Source organism: Carcharodon carcharias (genome assembly GCF_017639515.1).
Source record: "Carcharodon carcharias isolate sCarCar2 chromosome 32 unlocalized genomic scaffold, sCarCar2.pri SUPER_32_unloc_1, whole genome shotgun sequence".
In the NCBI taxonomy this organism is placed as follows: Eukaryota; Metazoa; Chordata; class Chondrichthyes; order Lamniformes; family Lamnidae; genus Carcharodon; species Carcharodon carcharias.
This window is the reverse complement of record NW_024470685.1, coordinates 402,762-421,942: the sequence shown is the minus strand read 5'-3', so window position 1 is coordinate 421,942 and position 19,181 is coordinate 402,762. Positions and strand designations below refer to the sequence as shown.

The window sequence follows — 19,181 nt, the reverse complement described above, 5'->3', positions numbered from 1 at the left end:
GTTGTAATACAAAGAAATCAGTTCAGTGAGGAAGGGACAGGCTGAAACAATGAGTCTATCAGGCAGTCCTGTTTGTGGATCTTGGGAAAGAAGTAGAGGCGGACTGTTCAGAGTCAGTAGGAGAGGAAAGTTCTTCAAGGAAGATGAGGTCAGTGATAGTCTTGGAAACAATGGCTTGATGTCCGGTGGTGGAGTCAATGTTGGGGGGAGTTAAGAGGAGGTACCAACGAATTGCTGTTCGGCCTCTATTAGCTAGAGGTCTGTAGGCCAACCGACAACAAATGATGTGATAACAATGTTGGATCTGAAAGAATTGAGGGCTCCAAGTTCAGAGGGAGATAGTTAGAATAATTGAGGGCAGCAGAGAAATTGAGATAGTTCATGCCACACTGGCAGTTCTCAATGAAAAGATCCAGAAAGGGTGAGAAGCCAGAATTCTGAAGACACTGTGCAGGATAAGTCCCCTGGTCCAGGAAGTGGAGGCGAAGAGGGCAGGGTTCACCGTCAATGACAGGCTCGAAATTCCTTGAGATGGAAAGTAAGAGACAAAACTGAGGCCTTTGCTAAGGACTGATCACACAGCACAAAGAGGGGAAACTCAGAGAGGATTGTGAAAACAAGGTAAGGGATATAATACATCAATAAGAACTCCCTATAAAATAATATGCTGCTTTACTTCAGCTCAAAGATGCTTCAGGGAATAATGCTGCACATGATAATGTTAACGTATCTCCAATTTGAGAGATGTTCTTCAACTAAAAGTTGACAGCATTCATTAACCAGAGAACATCCCAATGTCGAACCTGCAGCAAATTCATTTTCATATCTTTTTGGAGTCTGGAAGGAATATACTTACATTCATTGCTTTTAGATCTCCATTTATTTCTATGCCAGGGATTTTGTGATACCACGCTACAGCCAGATTTCGTTTTATCATCAGCAGCATGTTCACTGGTTGCAACATTTGAAAATCAGGCTGTGCTGAGTCTTGCTGCAGAACAGTTCTAAAATGGGAAGAAAATGCAGAATCCAAGAAACTAGAACAGAATGGCTTACAAAACCTCTCGCCAACAGATAAAGAGAATGTGAAATAATTATAGAAAAATTAAAAAAGGTCATGTATACTCTAGATGGCGATGCTTTATATTGACGCTGAAGAGCAGATCACAAGCAGACACTCGCAAATACGAAGTACCATTCTCCCTTATTATTGCTGAAACGGGAGACATGTTACTGGAGCTTTTCGTCTTGCACTCATCAGGACAAACACAAGAATGTCTAATTTCAAACCATCACAACAATTTATACTACAGGAGAAAAGGGTGCTGATTGGTTGGCAAGTTGACTCTGGCTGGCCGAAACTTTGCCATGGAGAAGGCAACGGGGAACTATTGGCTCCCCAAGCTCCCATTTAATTCAAAAAAAGCACAAGGCTTGAACATATTCCTCCCTATTGCTTCATAAATGCATCACAGGAGTGATCACTGGAACATGCTGGAGGGCCAATAGCATGGAGATGTGTACTCTCACCCTGAGTGCTTTGAAGACTTTAGTCCGTTTGGGCCCTTTAAAATGTTAGGAGCTACCAGATCCTGCCAGAAGCAGCATTTTATCAATATTATTTATTTTTTAAATTGAAAGTTGGAAGTATCACTTCATTTACCAGACATTTATACACTGCATCATATGTCTTATGCAATCATAGGTGCAAGTATATTACAGACTGTGTACAATCTGGCGAATATTGTCCAAATTCAATAAATCTGCTGATCACTGTTATTTGCCCGTGGAGTCAGCACCAGTTTAATGCTCACAGTGATATAGAATAGACTTGTACAATGTGGCTTCTATGTCACCAAGTCAGTTAATTGTCACTTGCCAACCATAATCGTCTGTCTCTCTCTCTCCATTGCCAATTATTTTTTTGCCTTTGCTACATGCATCTTGTTGTACACCTTCACAACAGAAACGAACGTTGTTCATTCATAGAACTCGTATCCTATGATTTAAGCAATTTTTAGAAAGGGAATGTTATCTTTTTGCCCCAAATTTTTAATGCATGGAGTTCCAAATAGATTAATCCTCAGAAATTTCTACTGAATACACAGATATATAACTAGTAAGAAAAAGCATGAATGAATGTGAAAATTTGCAGGGGTCGGAGAAGAAATCAATAAAATAAGTTAAAATTCATGGAAACATGGGGACAATGGAAAGCATTGAGTTCCTATTCCCAAACAACTAATTGAGTAAAAGCAAAATACTGCGGATGCGAGAAATCTGAAATTAAAATAGAAAAATTCTGGAAAAATTCAGCAGGTCTTTCAGCATCTGCGGAGAGAGAGAAACAGAGTTAACGTTTCAAGTCCGTATGACTCTTCTTCAGAACTAATTGAGTAAAGCAGAAATAGGACAACTTCCCATGCAGGTTAAATTACATCTACGGAATCAATTACTCCAAATGTATCGTACCGTGAGAGTTTCAGCTGTGTTAGTTGAACCTCCATGATGTCCACCACAGGTGGCAGTGTGCACTCTTCAGCAGAGATCAGAGTAAATTTATTCTGTACAGTAATCAAACCCAAATCTGCTACTAGGGCGTTCATTGAGATGGAGGACTCAGGGATGATGATAACCGGAGCTTTCAAATTTATGTCCATTGCCAGTCGGAAACTTTTCTGAGCAAAGTCCTTCACACTGGAGGCTGCTTTTTCTGCAGCCTGGGCTGTGGCTGCACTTAATGCTTCCTTTGCTGCTTGGAAGTTGTCAAAGAAGTTCTATTGGCCATTTAAAAAAAAACAGCTTTAGTTTTTTTCGTATAAAAGTCTCAAAAAAAATTCCCTACAGATAAACATGTTTGCAAGTGGTAGGGGACACAATACTCAGTTTCAATCAGTATTCCCCCACAATAGCTCATTCGAGCATTTACCGTCCCACGATCCAGCATCAACTGCTACTGAGATCGGTTCACCCTCTTCAAACAAGCGATGCCTGCTCTCAGCTTGGTTTTCAAAGGGAAAAGGTGGGACGAAGAATGTGAGGGATGCACAAGAGATGGAGTTGGAGAAACACCAAAGTTCTGAGGCATATAGAGGTGAAGGAAGTTACAGGCTTTGGGGGAGGTGAGGCGAGGCCATTGGGAGGATTTCAACACAAGAGCAAAGATTTTAAAATCCAAGCATTGGTGCACCAAGACCCCAAGTAGGACACCAAGCACGAGAGGTGATGCGCAAGCTGGACTTGATGCAGTTTAGGATACAGGCAGCAGAGTTTTGGATATGATCAAGTTTAGGAAGGCGGATGGTTGGTCAGGAATGCACTGGAATACAGTAAGTACTCACAAAGTTGCAGTTGCGCTTCTGAAAAGTGCGACTTTAAGTGAAACAACTTTAAGTGAATCAGATTAAGCCAACGTGAAAGCTGTAGTTAGGTTCTGTAGGGCCACCATCATCAGAAAAAACATTATACCCTGTAAGTTGAAATATTTTACACTGCTAAATTCCTATATTGGTAAATGAAATAACTTTTAAAATAAAATTAATTTACAATTATAAAGCAATATGCTAACTTCTACTTAATTCCAGCCCGGTGCCTCTCCTGCTGGCTGCAACTCCCGCTTGCCACACACAGCATTTCCTGACCCTCTGGGTTGCTACAGGACCTTCCTGTCACCAACCCTCCAATTCGCAGCCTCAGCCACTCCCTGACCCTTACACTCCCTCTTCTCGCCAAACCTCCCACCTCCGCCGCCTGTCAATCCCTTCTCCCGAACCCTTGCTATGAACAAGGACTCTGGAGGTGAGCAGCAAGAGGCAGGAAGAGCAGCTTCGACTTTGACCTGGATGGCTGGCAGCGAGAAGAAGAGACAGAGAACAGCAGAGGCCATGAACCAGAGGGTCTGCAGCTGGAGGATCAGGGAGTGGCAGAGGCCGTGAACTGGAGGGTCAGTAGTGAAAGGAAGGGTCAAGGAGCAGCAGAGGCCACTCCAAAATGGCGCCGACTGGATCACATGACCCAACATCCAGTACAGCACAAAACAACAATGCAGGTCCATTAACTGACTGACATTAAAGCAAAACAACTTAAACTGGGGTAACTTAAAATTAGGACTTGGTGTAGTTGTTAAGCTTGTGTTAAATTTGCAAGCAGTATACTTACCAGCAATGACATAAAGAATTTGTGTAGGTACACCAATTGAATGCAACCCACTTGCAAAGTCACTTCCCCATCCACTTTTGACATATCAAGATAGTCCGCTCCCTCTGTAGCATTGGAACACAAAACCATCTTGAAGCTGAAGACTTCTTCACCAATAATGGAGACAACCTAAAAATATAAGAACAGTATTAGCTCACTATTTCTATCTGTCTGAATTCATACTCTACTGCTACATTTCTTAAAGTTTGATTCCAAAGATCAGTACGTCAAAGAACCAGCAGTTTAATTTAGATCTAGTATCATGCAATGAGAAACAGTTAATTAACAGCCTCGTATTAAAGGAGCCTCTGGAGAATAGTGATCAAAATATGATAAAATTTTGTACAGTTTGATTATGATTGGGTTAAGTCCAAATCTAGGGTGTCAAACCTAAACAAGGCAAGCTACACAGGTCTGAGGGGTGAATTGGTCAAGGTAGATTGGAAAATTAGATTAAAAGATATGACGGTAGATAGGCAATGGCAAACACTCAAAGATTTAATTCAGAATTTGCAACAAATATTGGTCGAGTAGTGAATAGTGCAGAGGATAGCCAAAACCTCCAAAACGATATACATGGGTTAGTGGAATGGGCAGTAAAGTGGCAGATGGATTTTAACATAGAGAAATGTGAGGTCATACATTTAGGAAAGTCAAACAGTTACAGGGGTTACACAATAAATGGGAATATACTAAGAGGGGTAGATGAAGTGAGAGATCTTGGTGTACAAGTACACAGGTCCCTGAAGGCAGCAATTCAAGTAGACAAGGTTGTAAAGAAGGCATATGGAATGCTCTCCTTCATTGGCAGAGGTATAGAATATAAAAGGATATAATGTTGGAATTTTATAAAACACTGGTGAGGCCACAACTGGAGTATTGTGTGCAGTTCTGGTCACCACATTACAGGAAGGATGTAATAGCTCTGGAGAGAGTGCAGAGGAGGTTTACAAGAATGTTGCCAGGGTTAGAAAAGTGTAGCTACGAAGAGAGATTGGATAGGTTGGGGTTATTTTCCTTAGAATAAAGAAGGCTGAGAGGTGACTTGATTGAGGTGTACAAAATTATGAGGGGAATAGATAAAATGGACAGGATAAAATTGTTTCCCTTAGTGGAGAATTTTAGAACCAGGGGACATAGATTCAAGATAAGTGGCAGAAGGTATAGGGGGGACATGAGGAAGAACTTTTTTATGCAGAGGGTAGTGGGTGTCTGGAATTCGCTGCCCAAGTTGGTGGTAGAGGCAGAAGCTTTAAACTCTTTTAAAAAGGACCTGGATCTGCACCTTAAGTGCTGTAAGCTGCAGGGCTATGGGCCAGGTGCAGGAAGGTGGGATTAGAAAGGGCACCTGGGCACGATGGACTGAATGGCCTCCTTCTGTGCTGTAACTTTTCTATGGTTCCAAATGTACATTCCTTAAAAGGATAACAAACCCCATGGAAAATGGTACACCTGCAGCTAACAGGAACATGGCATTAGAGTAAAGGAAGAGGCTTATAATAATGTTGATAAAATGAGTAATAAGCCTAAATATCAAAAGGATTTTAGAATTCACCAAAAATTGATCAAGACATTGATAAAGATGTTTTAAAAATGGGAGTAATCTAGCAAGAGACATAAAAACAGATTGCAAAAGTTTCCAAAGAAGAGTCACATTGGAGTTGAAATGTTAACTCTGTTTCTCTCTCCACAGATGCTGCCAGACCTGAGCTTTTCCAGCATTTTGTTTTTATTGTAAAAGCTTCTATAGGTATGTGAAAAGGAAGAGATTAACAAACGTAAACATGGTCTCATCAGGAAAAATGATAAGGGGAAATAAAGAAATGGCAGAGACATTAAAACAAATACTCTGTACCCATATTCACAATAAAAGACAAAAACCATTTCAGAACTATTAGGGAACTAAGAATTGGGAGCAAAGGCAGACTAAGATTGATTAAGAGGGGAAAAATAGAGTATGAGAGTAAACTTGCAAGAGTAATAAAAGCGGACTGTAAGTATGCAAAAAGATTAATGAAGACAAGTCCCTTACATCTGAGACAGGAGAATTTATAATAGAAAACAAAGAAATGGCAGAGCAATTAAACAACTACTTTGGTTCTGTCTTCACGGAGGAAGACACAAATAACTTTCCAGAAATGCTAGGGAACCAAAGGTCTAGTGAGAAGGAGGAATTGAAGGAAATTAATATTAGTTAAAAAATATAGTGGTGGAGAAATTAATGGGACTGAAAGCTAATAAACCCCCAGGACCCGATAACCTACATCCCAGGTACTAAAGGTGGTGGCCATAGAAATCATGGATGCATTGGTTGTCATCTTCCAAAATTCTGTAGATTCTGGAACAGTCCCAGCAGATCAGAGGGTGGCAAATGTAACCCCACTATTTAAAAAAGGAGGGAGGGAGAAAACAGGGAATTACAGACCAGTTAGCCTAACATCAGTAGCAGGGTAAATGCTAGAGTGTACTATAACAGAACACTTGGAAAAGATCACGTGGATTAGACAAAGTCAACATGAATTTAAGAAAGGTAAATCATGTTTGATAAACTTACTAGAGTTTTTTGAAGACGTAAGTAGCAGAATATGTAAGGGAGAACCAGTGGATGTGCTATATTTGGATTTTCAGAACTGTTTTGATAAAGTTCCACATAAGAGGTTAGTGTGTAAAATTAAAGCACAAGGAATTGGGGGTAATATATTGGCATGGATTGAGAACTGGTTAGCAGACAGGAAACCGAGAGTAGAATTAATTGTGTCTTTTTCAGAATGGCAGGCAGTGACCAGTGGGGTACCGCATGGATCAGTGCTTCGGGCCCAGCTATTCACAATATATATCAATGATTTGGATGAGGGAACCAAATGTAATATTTCCAAGTTTGCTGACAACACAAAACTTGGTGGGAATGTGAGTGGTGAGGAGGGTTAAGAGGCTTCAACGTGATTTAGACAGGTTGAGTGAGTGGGCAAATACATAGCAGATACAGTATAACGTGAGTAAGTGTGGAGTTATCCACTTTAGAAGGGAAAACAGAATGGCAGGGTATTATTTAAATGGTGATAGATTGGGAACTGTTGATGTACAAAGGGACCTGCGTGTCCTTGTACACCAATCACTGAAAGCAAGCATGCAGTAAACCATTAAGGCGGCAATGGTATGCTGGCCTGCATTGCGAGAAGACTTGAGCACAGGAGCAAGGGTGTCTTAATGCATCTGCACAGGGCCTTGGTGAAACCACACCTAGAATAGTGTGCGCAGCTTTGGTCTCCTTACCTCAGGAAGGTTATACTTGCCAGATGGAGTGCAGCAAAGAAAGGACAGAAAATGCTGGAAAAACTCAACAGGTCTGACAGCATCTGTGCAGAGAGACACAGAGTTATCCTCCTTCTCTGAAGAAGGGTCGTACAGACTCGAAATGTTAACTCTGTTTCTCTCTCCACAGATGCTGAGAGACCGGAGTTTTTCCAGCATTTTCTGTTTTTATTTCAGATTTCCAGCATCCACAGTATTTTGCTTTTATCAGAGTGCAGCAAAGGTTCACCAGACTGATTCCTGGGATGACAGGATTGTTGTTCCAGAAGAGATTGAGTCGACTAGGCCTATTTTCACTGGAGATCAGAAGAATGAGAGGGGATCTCATTGAAACGTATAAAATTCTGACAGGGCTGGACACAGGGATATTTTCTCTGTCTGGGGGTCTAGAACAAAGGGTTACAGTCTCAGGATACAGTCTCAGTAGGCCATTTAGGACTGAGATGAGAAGTAACTTCTTCATTCAGAAGGTGGTGAACCTATGGGATTCTCCACCACAGAAGGCTGTGGAGGCTAAATCACTCAGTATATTTAAGAATGAAATAGATAGATTTCTTGACTCTAAAAGGTGACAAGGGTTATGCAGAGAGACCGTGGGTATGCCATTGAGATAGAGGATCAGCCATGATCATATTGAATGGTGAAGTAGGCTCCAAGGGCCAAATTACCTACTCCTGCTCCTATTGTCCACATTTCGAGGTATTCAAAATTAAGATTCTATGGGCACAGTGTGGATATGTCCCCACAAAGGGCAAGGGTGGAACTGCCAAATCTTGATCCCTTTGCTTATCCAGAAGCATACAGGTCAAGATAAAGCAGAAAAGAAAGCTTATGACAGTCACAAAAAGTGACACTGAACAGTCACACTGTAGAAAGCCTTGAAGAGTATAGAGAGTAAAGGGGTGAAGTAAAAATGGAAGTTAGGAAAGCAAAGAGAAGATATGAAAATATATTGGTAGGTAAAATCAAAGAAAACCCAAAGACATTTTACCAGTACATTAAGAGCAAGAGGATAACCAAGGAAGGGGTAGGACCTGTCAGAGATGTACATGGTAACTTGCGCATTGATTATGAAGATGTGAGCAGGGCTCTCAATGAGTATTTTGTCTCTGTCTTCACTAAGGAGGTGGATGATGTAGACATTCCAGCTAAAGGGGAAGAGTGTGAAATATTAGATACAATAAGCATAATAAGAGAGGAAGTACTGGAGGGACTGGCATCCTTGAAGGTGGATAAATCACAAGGGCCAGAAGGATTGTATCCAGGTTATTAAAGGAAGCCAGGGAGGAAATAGCGGATGTTCTGGGGGTCATTTTCCAATCTTCACTAGATACAGTCGAGGTACCAGGGGATTGGAGGTCTGCGAACATCGTACCAACATTAAACAGGGTGCAAGGGATAAGCCTGAAAATTATAGGCCGGTCAGTCTGACTTTGGTGGTGGGCAAGTTATTGGAATCAATTCTGAGACATCAGATAAACTAATTTAGAAAGGCATGGATTGATTGGGCATAGTCAGCATGGTTTTGTTAAGAGAAATGGCGTCTTACTAGCTTAACAGAATTTTTTGAGGAAGTAACAAAGAGGATTGATGAGGGTAGTGCAGTGGCTGTTGACTACATAGATTTTAGTAAGGCATTTGACAAGGTCCCACATGGCAGACTGGTCTGAAAAATGAGATCCCATGGGATACAGGGGAAGGTGGTGAGTTGGATCCAAAATTTGCTTAGGGACAGGAAACAAAGGGTAATGGTTGATGGATGTTTTTGCGAATGGAAAGCTGTTTCCAATGGCATTCCACAGGGGCCCTTGCTGTTTGTTGGATATATTAATGACTTAGACTTAAATGTGGGAGGCATGATTGGGAAATTTGCAGATAGCACAAAATTGGACACGTAGTTGTTAGTGAAGGGGGTAGCTGTTGTTTTCAGAATGATATCAATGGTTTGGTTGAGTGGGCGGAAAAGTGGCAGGTAGAATGCAATCCAGAGAAGTGTGAGGTAGTGCATTTGGGGAGGGCAGACAAAGCAAGGGAATACTCAATAAACAGGAAGATATTGAGGGGGCTAGTGGAAATGAGAGACCTTGGAGTGCATGTCCACAGGTCCCTGAAGGTGGCAAGACAGGTGGATAAGCTGGTGATGAAAGCATACGGAATGCTTGCTTTTATTGGATGAGGTATTGAATACAAAGCAGAGATATAATGCTGGAATTGTATAAAATGTTGGTTAGGCCACAGCTGGAACTGTGTGTACAGTTCTGGTCACCACATAATTGCTCCGGAGAGAGTACAGAGGAGATTTACAGGAATATTGTCAGAGCTTGAAAATTGCAGATACGAGGAAATATTGGATACGCTGCGGTCGTTTTCCTTAAAACAGAGGTGGCTGAGGGGTGACCTAATTGAGGTGTACAAAATTATGAGGGGCCTAGATAGGGTAGACAGGAAAGGCTTGTTTCCCTAGCTGAGGCATCAATTACTAAAGGGCACAGATTTAAGGTAGAAGGATTAGAGGGGACATGAGGAAAAGCTTTTTTCACCCAGGCGGTGCTGGGTGTCTGGAATTCACTGTCTGAATTGGTGGTTGAGGCTGAAACGCTCAACTCATTTAAAAGGTGCCTGAATATGCACTTGAAGTAACCTGCAAGGCTACAGACCAGGTGCTGGAGGGTGGGATTCAAAATGAGCGACCAGTTTCTTTTTTCTCTTTTTATGGCTGGCGCAGACACAATGGGCTGAATGGCCTCTTTGTGCACTGTAGCCTATGATTCTAAATGTAGAGTTGGATTTTTATTTTGGAGCCTGATCCCATTTATCTTGGTGATGTCAGAATACAGTAAAGTAGGGATTATCTCACTGAAGTAATATTCTACAGCCTTGAACAAACAGTCTAGCAAATGAGAGCTTAAATCTCAACAAGTCATCTTGAAAATTAAATATGGTTTAAAATATCTGGAAACAAAGTTGTTAGCAGTAAGAAAACCGAGTGTCAAGCTGTCGGATTGTTGTAAAAACCTAATCATACATACATACATACGAGTTAGGAGTAGAAGTAGGCCATTCGGCCCTTTGAGCCTGCATTGCCATTTAATAAGTTCATGGCTGATCTGACTGTAACCTCCTGCCTGTCCCTGATAACCTTTCACCCCCTTGCTTATCAAGAATCTATCTACCTCTGCCTTGAAAACATTTAAAGACTCTGCTGCCACTTCCTTTTGAGGGGGTTCCAAAGAATCACAACACTCAGAAAAAATTTCTTCGCATCTCTGTCTTAAAATAGGCAACACCTTATTTTTAGACAGTGACCCCTCATTCTAGATTCTTCCACACAAGGAAACATCCTCTCAACATCTACCCTGTCAAGACCCTCAGGATCTTAAAGGTTTCAATCAAGTCATCTCTTACTCTTCTAAACTCCAGTGGATACTAGTTGACCCTGTCCAATATTTCTTCAGAAGACAGCTTGCCCGTTCCTGGTAATACTTTAGACAACCTTCTTTGAACCGTTTCTAATGTATTTACATCCTTCCTTAAATAAGGAGACCAATACTATACACAGTACTCCAGATGTGGTCTCACCAGTGGCCTGTATAATTGAAGCATTACCTCCCTACTTTTATATTCAATTCCCCTCTCAATAAATAACATTCTAGTAGCTTTCCTAATTACTTGCTGTGCCTGCACACTAACTTTTTGTGATTCATGCACTAGGACACAGAGATCCCTCTGAACCTCAGAGCTCTGCAATCTCTCACCATTTAGGTTATATGCTTCCAGCCAAAATGGACAATTTCTCACTTGCCCACATTATAATCCATTTGCTAGATCTTTGCACACTCACTAAACCTATGTCCCCTTGTAACCTCATGTCCTCTTCACATTTACCTTCCCAGCTATCTTTGTATCATCAGCAAATTTAGCAATCATACCGTCTGTCTCTTCATCCAAGTCATTAATATAAATTGTAAAAAATTGAGGCCCCAGCACTGATCCCTGTGGCACACCACTCATTACATCCTGCCAACCAGAAAAAGACTCATTTGTGGCTACACACTGCTTCCTGTTAGCTAGCCACTCTTCTCTCCATGTCAATACATTACCCCCTATGCCATGAGCTTTTATTTTCTGCAATAAACTTTGATGTGGCACCTTATCAAATGCCTTCTGGAAATCTAAGTACAGTATATCCACTGATTCCCCTTGATCTCCAGCACATGTGACTCCTTCAAAGTACTCCAATAAATTGATTAAACATGATTTCCCTTTCACAAAACCATGCTGACTCTGCCTGATTGCCTTGAATTTTTCTAACTGCCCTGCCATAATATCTTTAATAATAGCTTCTAACATTTTCCCTATGACAGGTTTTTGACTAATTGGCCTATAGTTTCCTGCTTTCTGTCTCCCTCCCTTTTGGAATAAAGGAGTTACACTTGCTATTTTCCAATCTAATGGCACCTTCCCAGAATCTAAGGAATTTTGGAAAATTAAAACCAATGCTTCAACTATCTCACTAGCCACTTCTCTTAAGACCCCAGGATAAAGTCCATCAGGGCCTGGGGATTCGTCAGCCTGCAGCTCCAACTTACTTCCCTGGTGACTGTGATTTTCTCGAGTTCCTCCCTCTCTTCCATTTCCTGATTTACAGCTATTTCTGGGATGTTATTTGTGCCTTCTATAGTGAAGACCAATGCAAAATACATGTTTAATTTTTTAAAATTCATTCATGGGATGTGGGCTTTGTACGTTGAGCCAGAATTTATTGCCCATCCCCAGCTGCCCTTGAGAAGGTAGTGGTGAGCTGCCTTCTTGAACCGCTGCAGTCCATGTGATGTGGGTACACTCAGTGCTGTGGGTGTACCCATAGCACATGGGTATCTGCCAATGTCTTTATTTTCCATTATTAACCTCCCAGACCCACTTGCTATTGGACCAAAAATTGATTCGCGAACTTCATCAAGGAGAAAAAAACTTGCTCTTCCAACGCAGTCTCTATGGTATATATCTATGAAACTATAGTCCCACACCATGGTGATCGACTCTTAGCTTCCCTTTGAAGTAAGGAAACCATCTCAGTTGTCGCAGACTGCTCATCTTTACCACATACTGAAACAGTTTAAGAGGGCAATTTACCACCTTCTCAAAGTCTGGCATCCAATAAACTGTCTGGCTCAAACAGAAACTTCAATTGAGCCATCTCACTGGCCTAGGAGTACTCGTTTAAAGTCGCAGTCTACATGATAAATTCTGCCAGCAATCTGAATAAAATAAAGAGTGAACTATCATACGGATCAAAACAAAGTGGGCTATTTAATTTCAGAGCGTCATGATTTTTTTCATTCATTCTTGGGATGTGGGTGTCGTTGGCTGGGCCAGCATTTATTGCGGATCCCTCATTGCCCTTGAGAAGGTAGTGGTGAGCTGCCTTCAAGAAATGGTGTGGTCAAGTCCAAACCTGCGCGGAATAATGCACTGCTCAAAACAGCTACCACTTATATCGAACAGCTTACCTTTTTATGTAGAGTCCTTGAGACAACATCTGTGACAATGATATCTCTGAGTCGGGCAAAACCTTCTGTCTGCTTTGGGTGCACAGACACAGATGCATCCATACCTGGAAGGTTTTGTTGGAAGACCATCATATAATTACAGATTTAATATCAAGCTACAGAATGTTTTACCACAGAAATAAACTGTTTATCCATCCAAGCTGATCCTAGAACGATATAACTACCCATATTAATGACTTAATAGTATGAATTCAAGACCGATGTAAGCTAGGATAAATAAGAACAATAGTTTAAGTGTGAAAAGGCTGTAAGTATAATGGCCTGTAAGCCACAAACTCAAGCTTAAAAACAATACAGAAGGCATGTATTAATTCTATACCATTCATTTTAAATTTAGATCTCACATTTTGGCACCCATTATGCGTCAACATTATATCAGGTTAAATTACACTGTCACATTATATAGCTTAATTTGAGGTCCCTCCTTATTTTGGAAGCTCTGTGAAACAGATATATTTACAGTGCATTGCCTGCCCTGAATAAACATGGAGGTTAATTATCAATGACTGGAAGTCATGCAGATCCCATTACGCGCAGCATAACTACATGAGTTACAAATATTATTTGTCCTATCTAGATATTGTATCGCAGAAAGCAACAGCAAATCACTGCAGTAATTTGCTAAGCATAATCAAGGACCAAACAAATGGAAGTCCATGGTCGCCAACAGCCTCTTAAGGCATGATACCTGTAGGAGCAGGAGGTATGCTATGAACAGGTTATTCCAGCTGATATGAGTACTGGTTGTGAGTCCTGGTTTTGGGAAGAGGAGGGTCAAGAGGATTGTGTGGATTTTGATGGAACTTGAAAGTGCAGATATCTAAAGCCAACCCCTGTCCTGAAACCCCCCTCGCCACACAGCTCAGAAACCCCCCTCGCCACACAGCCCAGAAACCCCCCTCGCCACACAGCCCAGAAACCCCCCTCGCCACACAGCCCAGAAACCCCCCTCGCCACACAGCCCAGAAACCCCCCTCGCCACACAGCCCAGAAACCCCCCTCGCCACACAGCCCAGAAACCCCCCCTCGCCACACAGCCCAGAAACCCCCTCGCCACACAGCCCAGAAACCCCCTCGCCACGCAGCTGCCCCGAAACCCCCCTCGCCACACAGCCCAGAAACCCCCCTCGCCACACAGCCCAGAAACCCCCCTCGCCACACAGCAGCCCAGAAACCCCCCTCGCCACACAGCAGCCCAGAAACCCCCTCGCCACACAGCCCAGAAACCCCCCTCGCCACACAGCCCAGAAACCCCCGTCACCACACAGCAGCCCAGAAACCCCCTCGACACGCAGCTGCCCAGAAACCCCCCTCGCCACACAGCCCAGAAACCCCCCTCGCCACACAGCCCAGAAACCCCCCTCGCCACACAGCCCAGAAACCCCCCTCGCCACGCAGCTGCCCAGAAACCCCCCTCGCCACGCAGCCGCCCAGAAACCCCCCTCGCCATGCAGCCCAGAAACCCCCCTCGCCACGCAGCCCAGATACCCCCCTCGCCACACAGCCCAGAAACCCCCCTCGCCACGCAGCCCAGATACCCCCCTCGCCACGCAGCTGCCCAGAAACCCCCCTCGCCACGCAGCCGCCCAGAAACCCCCCTCGCCACGCAGCCCAGAAACCCTCCTCGCCACGCAGCTGCCCAGAAACCCCCCTCGCCACACAGCCCAGAAACCCCCCTCGCCACACAGCCCAGAAACCCCCCTCGCCACACAGCTGCCCAGAAACCCCCCTCGCCACGCAGCCGCCCAGAAACCCCCCTCACCACGCAGCCCAGAAACCCCCCTCACCACGCAGCCCAGATACCCCCCTCGCCACACAGCCCAGAAACCCCCCTCGCCACACAGCCCAGAAACCCCTCGCCACGCAGCTGCCCAGAAACCCCCCTCGCCGTGATATCCTCAGATGTTAGGCATGTAGCAATTAATTTACATGTTGTTTTACTGGCGCTAAATGGCATAGTTCTGCAAACAAAGCTAGTGTACACCAAACACTACAAATCATCTACGGAATCCAAAGCTCAATATGGATTTGTTTACCTTGTATTTTGATATCAGCAATGCTGAAATTTTTATCACAAACAAATATGTTCAATGCCCCCAGTTCAACAGAAAACTTCAGATCAAACACATCAACGGCTGTGTCTACAGGTACTAAATAGAAAAATATTAGTTTGGTCAATAATTTGAAAGAACACAACCAAATGCAATTGTAACAAATCACAATATATAAACTTGTTTGCACAACTTATTTCAATCTAAATGGTGAATCTGACAATACAGATATTGTAAATACAATAACTTTGTACACAACAATAGTGAAACATTTCAAAGTGCTTCACAGAAACACCATCGGGCAAGATTTGATGCTGAACAACAGAGTGATTAGGACAGGTGACCAAAGGTTGTTTTAGAGTGTCTTAAAATAAGCTATACAAATTTAAGAAGTGTAGAAAAGGGATACAAAGAGCCATGACCTAGGAAATTGGAGTAAAATTATGGCAGTGAGGTGGGTGGTGCAGAACAGAGGAGCAAAATGGCAAAGCTTAGGTTCACAACCATGATTCGCAACCCACAGCTTAGGTTCACAACCATGATTCGCAACCCACAGAAATTGCTGTTTAAGCCACATTACTATGGGGAAGCAATGAGCAGATAACAAAAGCTTCTCTATCAAGAGGGGTTGAAAAAGAGAGGGGCACAAACCCAAGCTGGTTTGGAAAAGCACTGACAGTGTTGGAAGCATGTCACCGCTTACAAGTGATGTATGGTACTGAGCAACCAAAGGGAGAAAGAAAAATGGGAATTTTTCCCTCTAAACTGTTTCCTTAAAAACGTAATAGAGAACACCCAATATTGAAGTTGCATTTATACGGTGCAGCTCAAATCACAATTCCATTTGGAAACAGATCATCTATAATTGTCTGCACCATCGGATGCTGATGGAAGGGGAAATGGATCTACAATCCTTACCTGTATGCACAGTACAGGCCAACATTCAAGGAAGTATGTTTCAAAGGTGAATCACGTCTCATTGTAGATGATGTGATACCACTTTATAAGATGCTCTCAACGAAACATTATCCTAAAGATAAATCTCTGTACCTCCAAAATACTTAACACAAGAAAGGATTCTAGTAGCAACAGAACCGAGCTTAAGAGCGACTCTGCTTACAATCTGCTATGGGGAAAGGTTCCACTGCTCACAGCCGAATATAACAAACACAAAAGGCACATTTACATTGCACTATATAAAGCAAACTGCTCAAATCTTTCTCTAAACAATTTATGGATTATTTCTGCAAATACGAGGCAATTAAAAAAAAAAGCAATGCAGGACGAAAACTAAAAGTTGATCAAAAACAGGTGCATTTTTAATTCAAGACACTATTCAGCTTCCCTACTTACTAACCAACCTGCTTTTATCGAAGTCTCCTTCGCATGGTCTGTGCTTGGCTTTGCTTCACGATCCTTATCAATGTCACCTGATGGAAACACAGCTGCCATAAAGTTCATGGTTGAAAGCAAGGCTTGAGAATGCAGGATCAGATCGAGGGAAGAGAAGGCAACCTGACATCAAAAAAGGGGAGTTTCAGTATTTTGCATGATTCCACTTCACTGCGCTACAAAAGATGATGAGAAATTAAGAGGAAACACCAAAGTATAAACATCTAAAAATAAGCTTAAGGCAGTTTATAAGAAATAATTCAAAAATAAATTAAGTGCTCATTATATAGAGAACCTTAGCCTTAGAACTGGTTGTGGGAACCTGTTAAAGAGAAGAGTGACATGATACAGTGCAGATTAAAAAGACGTTTTTCAGAACGCCTTCACTCAGTCCTCAAGCACGATCCAGGCCTTCCTGTCACTTGCCATCTCAACACACCATCTTGCTCTCATGCCCACGTGCCTGTCCTGCACTGTTCCAGTGAAACCCAATGCAAACTGGAGGAACAGCATCTCATCTGCCGGTTATAGCCTTCTGGACATAATATTGAGTTCAACAACTTCAGACCATGAACTGTTTCCTCCATCTTTACCCCATTTTTAATATTTCTTTTTTTTTTAATCCTTTTCCCCCAACACCACCTGCCCCACTAGGCCATCTGTCACTTGTTTCTATGTTGTGCTTTCACAGAGCACTAACCCTTGTTCTGCTATTAACATATTACCTTTGTGCCACTATCAACACCTTCTTTAGTCTTTAACACTACCATTAATACAGCCATTGTCTTGCATCCATGACATCTTTGTCAAATTTCTCCATAGCTCCCATCTATCCCTGAACTTTTAGTTTGCTCCAGCTCTTCCACTCCCTCTTATAAACAGTATGAAATCCAAAGAAGAGTCATACAGACTCGAAACGTTAACTGTTTCTCTCTCCACAGATGCTGCCAGACTTTGAGTTTTTCCAGCAATTCTTGTTGTTATTTTAGATTAAAATATACTTGGTTTCTATTTGTAGGCTAAAAACTCAAGTCTGCAATCAAGCTGAACAGGGCAAATACAATTTCAAGTGCTTTCATATAATCCTCCAATTAAAAAAATTGATGGAAAAGTTGTGCAATCTTCTAAACAAACTCATGAGAAAGCTTCCAAGGAAAAAAAAGCAACCGGAGCAAGACATCCAAATTTATAGAGTGCCGTACCTGTCAAAACACTTCCAAGCTCAAATCCACTTTTAATGAATGCGTGAAGACTATTAAAGATTATTAGGGCAAGGGTAGCAAAGGGGATTAAAAGCTGGTTAGAAGGAAGGAAGGAAGGGACCAGCAGTTAAGGACACTTTCTCAGGATTGGCTGGAAGCAGGAAAAGGTGTTCAACAGGTTTCGGTTCTGGATCACTTCTGTTCATTGTGTGCATCATGGATGCGGATCTAGGATTAGGGAGAATGGTGTCGAAATAGCACCTGATGGTAAAATAGAAGCTAGGATAATAATTCCATTGGAAGCTGCAAGGAATAAGTTGCGAGATGGGCAAAAAGGCAGCAGGTGGAATTTAATATCAGCATGTTTGGATTAAAGGGGAGGTTGAGTGATGTAGAGGCGGGGCAGTTTAAACAGCCACACTTCGGGGCAGATCTTTTTTAAAATAAAAGAAAGAAACTGAAATAAATTTCTACTTGGCTTAAATTTAGGATGAGAGTTTATAATGAAAGGTATGGCGGGGGCGCTCAGTCCCATGTGTTGCACGGCCTGCAGAATGTGGTAAGTCTGGATGATCACATCAGCAGGAAGCGCCACCGTTCGACCAGCTTGAGCACTGGTTTTCAGAGCTTGATCGTCAGCTGGAGGCACAGCAGTGCATCCGCAGGACTGAGAGTTACATGGATAACACGTTTTTAGACGTAGTCACCACGCAGCTTAAGGAAATGCAGTCAAAGGAGGAATGGGTGACCACCAGTCAAAAGGAGGGAGGCAGGCAGGTCATCAGGAAAGCCCCAGAGTGCAACTCACTCAAGAACAGTTCTTCTGTGTTGGAAAACGGTGAGAGCAATGGTTCCTCTGGAGAGTGCAGCCAGAGCTCAGCTGCACAAGAGGGGAGGAGAAAGAGAGAAAGAGCAATAATGGTAGGAGACCAGTAGCGAGGGGTACAAACAGGCGTTTCTGTAGCTGCAGATGTGATTCCAGGATGGTGTGTTGCCTCCCTGGGGCCAGAGTCAAAGATATCATTGAACGGCTGAAGGGCATTCTGAAGGGGGAGGGCGAACAGTCAGAGATCGTGGTACACATTGGTGCCAACGACATAGGTAGAAAGAGGAATGAGCCCCCTTCAACAAGAATTTTGGGAGCTAGGTAGCAGATTGAAAAGCAGGGCCTCAAAGGTTGTAATCTCTGGATTACCCCTGGTGCCACATGCTAGTGAGTAGGCGGAAAGAGTAGATGAGTGAATAGCTGAAGAGTTGGTGCAGGAGGGAGGGCTTTAGATTCCTGGGTAACTGGCTCCATTTCTGGGGAAGGTGGGACCTGTACAAGTCCGAAGGGTTGCACCTAAACCAGAACGGGACCAACATCCTTGCCGGGGGTGTTTTCCTGTGCTTTTGGTGAGGGTTTAAACTAATTTGACAGGGGGGTAGGTTATGGGATGGAGGTATAGTAGGGGGTG

General features: G+C 42.8%; 1 protein-coding gene across 5 annotated transcripts in view; it reads right to left on the bottom strand.

Annotated features, from left to right (window-relative positions):
• vps13c (vacuolar protein sorting 13 homolog C) overlaps positions 1 to 19,181 on the bottom strand; it is a 351,237-nt gene that overhangs the window by 132,503 nt on the left and 199,553 nt on the right. For 4 of the 5 annotated variants that reach the window (XM_041181313.1, XM_041181309.1, XM_041181310.1 and 1 more), the window contains 6 exons: positions 16,492 to 16,645; positions 15,116 to 15,229; positions 13,020 to 13,123; positions 4,159 to 4,326; positions 2,473 to 2,777; positions 857 to 1,004 (listed from right to left, as the gene is read on the bottom strand). In XM_041181313.1, the coding sequence (XP_041037247.1) occupies positions 857 to 1,004; positions 2,473 to 2,777; positions 4,159 to 4,326; positions 13,020 to 13,123; positions 15,116 to 15,229; positions 16,492 to 16,645 (993 nt within the window). The remainder of the gene's footprint in view (positions 1 to 856; positions 1,005 to 2,472; positions 2,778 to 4,158; positions 4,327 to 13,019; positions 13,124 to 15,115; positions 15,230 to 16,491; positions 16,646 to 19,181) is intronic. The other variant, XM_041181312.1, reaches the window with a different exon arrangement.